A 7,959-nucleotide genomic window follows, 5' to 3' on the forward strand; every position below is an offset into this window, starting at 1 on the left:
CTCACCAGAAAAAACATCATCATGACAGTGAGAGATGGGAACAATTCCATGTGAGAAAATGGTCCAAATAATATATAGAGAGAGATTAATTAGCTAACCCCCGAAATGAACATATTAACACGTATATTATTAGCCCAGGCGAATTCTAGAAGCACAGTAAGTTGCTTTTCACTTTCAACACTGAAGTGGGTTTGTTGTAATGATAATGAGTGATTGGGGCCTGTAAATTCCACGTAAAAGAATGGTCTAAAGCACAATAATGATGTGTTGAAAGAGTGACACTGGGCCCTCTATTTCCCTCGACAATATGAGGCCGAATGATTTCCACCAAAGGCACACAATAGCCACATGAATGTAGAGAGAGAGATGGGGTCTCTAATTTCCATTGAACAGAGCATTAAGATATGGGGCCTACTAATAGCCCTGTGAATTGGAAGAAACCTTCACTTTCCCACACTTTTTCACTTTTAATGACAGAGCAATGTGCCATACATAATGTGGGAACCAATTTCTCTCTCTAACAGCAGGCAACAACAAACTAAAATGTCCCTACCACCGACATTTTCTCACATGGGCTTCACAAGCAGCACAACATCATCCACCATTACTTTTTTATATGCACAAACTATAACACAAAGACAACAACAGAAACACTCACTTTGTGAGAGATTCCCATATTCCTTTTTTTTCTTCCCTTTGAATTGGGTTCTCAGGCTACATCGGATCCAAAAACTAGAATCCAAGAGCCTCTTACACGACACAAACTAAACGCCATTACAATTCAAATACACAGTAACCCACCCTTGAATCTCCAGCTCTCTGTCAAACTCTTCATTACTCAACACCCGGTGGTCACCTACTCCATCTCCAATTCTGTACTCTAAATCATTTCTAAGCACTCATTTGCTTATTCTGAACAAGGTGTACAATCGAATCAATAAGAACAAGAAAGATAATTAATTAACGATAGAATTCAGGTTTGTTACCCTTCTTTTACAAGTTGGGTCCACCTGCACTGCACACAGCTTCGACAGCAACTCGTTTCATGATGTTGGGACATGGGTCTCCAAATATGTTAGTCGATATCGTAACTGAGCATCGTTGTCGGCCTATACATTTCTGCAACATGTTGCCATCCTTTAATTAAAGAACGAAGATGAAAGAAAGCAACACAACTAGTCTTCTCAGTCCTTACTTGTATAAACAAAAGAAGAAAATGAGACACTACTAATCTTATTGAGCCACTAACATAGCCATATTCCTCTGAATTTACAATATTTTAGAGACTTTAAAAACAAAGATCAATGCAGTATGGATGGTTACTACGATTAATTGCTAGGAATCTGTAATTACCTTTTGTAAGACGTCATGTGAGTTCGGAGAGTGGCAAGCTCCTTGTTGGAAGCTACCACAAGTTCCTAATGGGGTACCAAAGCTCGCAAATTTAATGGCTGAGATTGATTGCCCAGGGGAACAATGTAGATGAACTTTGGGTTTGATGACTGGCTGAGCTCGACCATAGGATTCAATGTGCCAATTTTTAACTACCGGATGAAACTCTGAGACATCAGCACACACACTTTCAACAGAGCGCCTTCCCAATGATATCCCTGATACATCTCCACCAATCTCCTCAAAAACTATGAGAAGATTACCAGTTGGCTGTAGCCAAGAACGTGGGACATGATACCTGAAACCATAGGTTACTTCTTCACATTAGTATTCCATAATAGTGACAGACATATAGATCTTTCAGAAAAGGAAAAATAGAATATCATACTTAATATGGAAAGATTTTTCCTCCTCGTTATCCAATTTTATGCCTAGAGAATTGAATGTGGGTTTTCAAGAAAAATTAATTACAAATTTTTTAAGTTCAATGAAAAAATAGAAGCTTTCCAATCATTCAAATTCTTACCAACGTTGAGTTGGATGGCCACAACCAGTTTGACATTTGTTCGGGCGGTATGTTCCAGTGTAATCACACGCACCACACTGCCCCTGTGCAAGATATGCGGGCCAATATCTTCCAATGCTTTGGCCATTTACCCATACTTGACCCTTATGCATGGTACCCATGTCCAATGCCAATGGATCATCTCCAGCCGGTGCATCAAAATATGCCTAAAACATCAGAAAACGAAAAAGGAAGAAAATTTAATTTCTCCTTTTGAAGAAAACAAAATCCACAATAGCATAATCAAAGCCAACATATTTCTTTTACCTTGTACCATGTCAAAGTTTGCTGCTGCTTTTGAGCAACCAATGAAGCCTTAATCCACTCCACAGAAGAAATTCCATTGATTGAGTGAAGACCCATAGATTCTCCTTTTAGACCAACCTATAAAAAGAAAATCAGTGTATCCATATTTTTCTCAATTATTTAACTATAATTTTTCTTTTTGCTATCAGGGAATCAGCAATAATTTTTGTACCGGGTATGAATAATGAATAAATCAACTCTCCAAATGATTCAAACCTAACCTGATAAGACCATTTCTGCCAGGTGATGTCCCTTCTCCCTTCATCAAGGCCCTTTATCGTAACAGGACCAAGGACTCCAGTATTCCACGTCTCAAAATGTGGCCCATTATTCTTGAGCAATAAAAGAAAGTGGAAATCATTAAAGACGAAGAAAATTAAATCTGCCTCTTTTTCTGCTAGGTAACTAAAGCTGTGCTCTTATAATAGCAGCAATTGAAAAGGAATGAGACTGAGCACGCAACAAGGAATGCTTACCGGCAACCCAACAGCCATGCTCAAAAGAGAGATTTTGTTAGTACCCGCCCTTAGGTTGATTCCACCACTGTATGTGAATTTTTGGTTCTCTCTACTTCCATAAGCACTCCCTGTTGTAGAGCCTCATGGACATTTATTTTCTTCTTTCAGGTTTTTTTATTGTTAAAAAGTTACATTAATGTAAATATATACTTAACAAGTACAACTACATGACATTGAGAGATTACACAAAAAGGAAATGTGAATAAATAATTGTGATGCTAAATGTGGTTTTTCCTGTAACAGATGAAATAAGTAGAGGGCAAGAGAGCATTTGAATAATAGTTTATTAAAGGGACACGCCAGCATACCAGACAGTTGCCCATTGATGAAAACATGCAGAGCATGGCCAGCGGACTGAACAGAGAGAACAGGAAATTGGCCATTTTGTAAAAACGATTCAGACGGGCTTATTTCAACACTGGAATAGACACAAAAAAACAAAAGTTAAAAAAAGATGATATGTCAAAAGTAAAAGATGGCATAATACTTCATAAAGAGCCAAAAAAAAAAAAACAGAGAGAATGAGAGAGAAGCCTCCTTACCTTGTCATGTACCAGAGATAGTCTGTGGTGTCCCTGGTGACATTCAACTGTTCCAGCAGACCAACAGCAGTAATTGTATCATCAGAGAAGGCAGCAACATCTTCATCATACATGTCCCAAGAAAACGTTTCACTGTCACTAACTTTCATTTCCATCTGTGATGTTTGAACCCCAATCTGGAAAGTACGTTCAAAAGATGTTAATGCAAGAACAAAAAACTTAAGGGGGAAATGTTAGGGAAGCTAACATGTAATTGCTATCAGGCACTTCATAGCATGAATTTACAAAAGCTATCTTTCAACAGCTCTCACCAAGTAATAAACATAAAAAACAGATTGATATAATCAAATGTACTAATGGTTGCCCCACTCACCTTAGCTGTGTTGAAAACAACATTTCTGCAGTCTGGAAGAATACTGATTGACCAAGGAGGCAGATTATAGTGCACGTTATTAAACATAACTCTTGCGGTGGATCTAGAATCGAAATTTGCAAGGAAAGCAGCACATCCTCCTGAATCTGAGGAGAAAACAGAAGACTGGGAAGCCCGTGATAATAAAAAGTCAGTTCAACTTACAAACAAATCTTGAACAAATGCGTAACTGGATTTCATTTAAATATAACAAGAAAGGCAGGGGAAACACCTGTTGCAGGCTTCCTAGAGTTGTCACAATGGGATCGGCAGAGATCAAAGCCGGCTCACAAAGCTTAATGGCCCTATGCAGCTCTTTTAGGTGGCCCCATTTGGGTTGCCTTAGCAAACCTGCCAATAAGTAGTGAATGACATTGCCTATCTAATTTCTAATTTCCCATATGGGTTTCACCATGTGTGCAAACCAAAGCGGACTACTTCACTAGAGTCAAAATGCAAAAGGAAGAAATAAAAATTTTACAAGAAGAGACAAAAGGTGAGGGTAGTCACTTAGCAGAGGCTTATGGTTCACTTTATTATCATTTGGAATGGTAAAGAAAATTTCCAATTTCACTACCAGAAAGTACAAATGTACAATAAAATGTAACCAACTAAATGCAGAATCAAGGCCCAGCACCAACCAACACGTAAAAATGAAAAAGGACAAAGCCCATATTTCTTACCATACTCATCAATGGGAGCATCATAGTCATAACTGGTTGTAATAAAAGGCCCACCAGCTGTGCGTCCAAAATTGGTTCCACCATGGTACTGCATCAAACATTAAGTTCTAACTTACTCCAGCACATGCCCCAAGTTTCTAACTCAAAATTCCAAACCCAAAGTAACTTGATACTGATTTGATAGGGAAGCATAAGAACATAAAGAGAGATCCTACCATGTAGTAATTAACAAAAGATCCACCTTTCTGTACAAAGCGTGCAACAGAATATGCCAAATCTTGGACGGGACGCTCGGGGACTGAACCTCCAAACTCAGTGAACCTTTAAGCTCCCAACATAAGAGAAGATTAGGAAACCAATTCCTAATAAACTAGGTAGCTCTCTACCTAGATAACATCTCTGTTCAGCTTTTAAGTAACAAAGTTTAAGACAAGGAGATTACCAGCCACTCCAAGCCTCAGTCCACATTGTAGGTTTGTAAGGTTTGTTGGGAACAAAGGAATCACAGTAGAAACCATTGCATGTATTTATCTGTCTCAAAATTGGGGTGAACTAAAATCAGGAGAAAAATCTTGCAAAATTTTCAAAGTATAGCAAAAAATTCCTCAATGAAGTTGCAATCTCAAATAAAAAAGAACAAAGCAAATTTCCACTACAGAAGGGTTAATTATAAGGTAAACAAACAAAATAAAACAAATATAGCAGTTGGAAAGGGATATTCTCAAATCAAAAGCGAACCCACGAGAAAACAGACCCAAACTAAATGCATACAAGATATTCAATTTGAACCAATCTGAAACACAATTTAGAAGTGGGCCTTATATAAAACTTCAGTATCTCAAATTCAGAAGAATCAATTGCACTATTACAAAGAACAAAGTGAATGACACAAGAATTGATACTAACCACTGGATCAGGGGCGTCATCTTCTTTGCACATGACCCAAGGGACACCAGTGCCAGTTTGAACAGCCATGTTAGCAGCCCAAGTCATGTAAGCATGACCAGGAGGCCCAAATGCCTTGCTCTCTGGCCCATACTCGTTCTCTATCTGGAAAAACCGACGTCCAACCCAATAATCAATCAAATTATTCTTAGGAATCAAGAAAACACCAACCCAGCGTACAAGCAATAGTCTTAACAAAATCCTTCCCTGTTGAAACCAGCAAAAGCCTTGAATTGCAGAGTAGTGAAAAAAATGGCACCCCAAATAATGAATGAGAAAAGGGAAACAACGTTCTCCAGCCGGGGGAGAGAGAGAGAGAGAGAGAGAGAGCAAAAGTTTACAGAAACACAAAGGGCCTAAAAAATGGAACAAACATTTTCGACACAGTAATGCGCCATGGACCCAAAAGGCCTCAAATGCAGAGTAACATTAACAGAGTAATGCGCCATGGACCCAAAAGGTCGCAAATGCAGAGCAACGTTAACAGAGTAATGCGCCATAGACCCAAAAGGCCGCAAATGCAGAGCAACATTACAGAAAGAAAGAGGGGGGAGGGCGTCAAATGTACATGAACATTTTAGAGAGAGAAAGAGAGGTTCTACCTGGGATAGTATGATGGGTCCCCCTTGAGATTCATAGAGATTCTCGCTCTTCATCAGCTCCACAATCTTTTGGGTGAAGCCCTGCATTGCGATCTGCAGCTCCAAAAAGAAGCGTCAACAAAAAATTCAAGAGAAAATGAAGGGGGGAGAAGAGAGAGAGAGAGAGAGAGAGAGTTCTTTTGAGCCTTGAACCCCAAATGCATTACTAAAATTTCCAGAAAACCACAAAAATCAGAGCAAATGGGAAGCAGAAATAACCTTGAAAGGCTCATTATCAGTTCTAAAGCTGATACCCGGGACATATTTCAGCCAAACTGGAAACCCTCTGGAGAAGCACATGCCAAACAAGATCAATAAAAAGCCTCCGAAAAGAAAAAATAAATAAATATAGTTGTCTCAAAACACAAAGAAAAATCAAGAAGAAGAAGCAGGTCCAACTGAACGCACCCAAAGTTCCATTCTGCACAGGCATAAGGACCGATTCTCAGGTGAACATAGAGCCCAACCTTCTGCGCTGTCTTCACGAAGCGAACCAGGTCATACCTCCCCGAAAAATCATACTGCAACAAAAATAAAACACCAAAATGCAACAGAAACCGACCATGAATAACCACCAAATTACTCAGAAAGAAAGAAATTTCAGATAGAAGAGAGGAAGAAAGAGCATTGCTACGAACACCAAATCAAGGAAGCAACCAGAGAACTCTCTAAATCAGCTCAAAGAGAAAGAGAGAAGGAGAGAGTTAGAGAGAGAAATTGGACATACATTGCCAGGAGAAGGCTCGTGAACGTTCCAGAAAACGTATGTCTGAATTACATCGAGTCCTCCATCTTTGGCCTTCTGTATGAGATCTGGCCACATCTGCAAACATGAAAACAGGGCAATGAGAAAAACCCAAAACTGAACAATAGCCATGAGATCTGAAACCACAAAACTCAGAGCGAGAAAACCCGAAACTCAGAATGAATGCAAAAGAAGACGCGAGAGAAAGAAAAAGCCTGTAAACAGGAAAGAAGAAGAGTATAAAGACCTCGGGCGTGCTTCTCGGGTAATGTATGGAACCAGAGATGAGAATCCTCCTGTTTCCATTAATGACGAGAGACCTGTGATCGTAAGTAACAGCACAGTGTGCAAGCTCGGCAAAGGCCAGCACTGAAAGAAGAACGAGCACAGAGCTCCTCACCCCCATTGGGTGGTAGGAGAGAGAAAAAGAGAGAGAGAGAGGGGTGGAGGGAAATTTGAAGGTGAAATTGTTAAAGCTCAGAGCACTCTTTATTTATTGGCGCCTCTCTCTCTATATCTCTCTCTCCTAAGTCCAGCACATTGGATTGGATAGTAGGACCTGCTTCCCCTTTCCCTTAGTGTGGGTGGGTACCTCTCCTTTTCCTTTTTCTTTGTTCACCTACGTCCTCTCTCTAACCCACTTTCTCTCTCTACATGTCCTTTCCTTCCTCATCATCATAAATGATTTAGTTGTTTCAATGATGGAAAAAGTTTACATATGAGGTTGAGGCCCTAAACAATCAATTCAAATTAAACCGCACCTCAAAATTTCACTAGAAAAAATTTATTTTAATGTGAATCCATATTGTAATACATTATTTAGATGGTTGATTTTTTAGATTTTCAAATATTCATAGACCTACTTAATCTACATTATTTTTTAAACTTCAGTAGTTTTTATAATTAAAGATAAAAATAAATTTTCAAGCTATTATTAAAAAAAATTGATATTAAAATACCATCTTTTGACACTATCTAAAAATACCGCCTATATTGATTTTTTCTCTCTCCTCACCATCCATTTATCCATGCATGCTTCCATTATTACTAGCACCACGTTAATCCCGTTAGATAAAAGAGAGAAGGACACGAAAGTTATTGGGTCGGTAATTTGGTCCACTACATACTTATTGTCTCTATGGAGAGAAACTCATCATCTTTAGTGAATTCTATAGATTCTTGTTCAAAAAAATAAAAATAAAAATAAAAT

General features: G+C 38.8%; 1 protein-coding gene across 2 annotated transcripts; it reads right to left on the reverse strand.

Moving 5' to 3' along the window:
• Positions 1-658: 658 nt before the first annotated feature.
• BGAL3 (beta-galactosidase 3) lies at positions 659-7,296 on the reverse strand. Of its 2 annotated transcripts, XM_006838626.4 has the most exons (19): positions 6,997-7,296; positions 6,732-6,827; positions 6,413-6,525; positions 6,224-6,290; positions 5,966-6,058; positions 5,325-5,468; positions 4,861-4,949; positions 4,634-4,739; positions 4,419-4,506; positions 3,968-4,086; positions 3,697-3,861; positions 3,324-3,499; positions 3,090-3,199; positions 2,740-2,849; positions 2,485-2,595; positions 2,225-2,341; positions 1,919-2,124; positions 1,354-1,690; positions 659-1,119 (listed from the first exon to the last, which is right to left on the reverse strand). In XM_006838626.4, exons 1-19 carry the CDS (start codon positions 7,153-7,155, stop codon positions 994-996), a joined length of 2,532 nt encoding a protein of 843 aa, XP_006838689.1. In that variant the 5' UTR covers positions 7,156-7,296; the 3' UTR covers positions 659-993. The 2 variants fall into 2 exon arrangements, with proteins under 2 accessions (XP_006838689.1, XP_088717491.1); XM_088861365.1 differs by lacking the exons at positions 659-1,119; positions 1,354-1,690 and having other exon boundaries at positions 1,915-2,124.
• Positions 7,297-7,959: the final 663 nt, after the last annotated feature.

Source organism: Amborella trichopoda, chromosome 3, assembly GCF_054954075.1.
Source record: "Amborella trichopoda isolate Santa Cruz 75 chromosome 3, AtrichopodaSantaCruz75HAP2 v2.0, whole genome shotgun sequence".
NCBI lineage: Eukaryota > Viridiplantae > Streptophyta > Magnoliopsida > Amborellales > Amborellaceae > Amborella > Amborella trichopoda.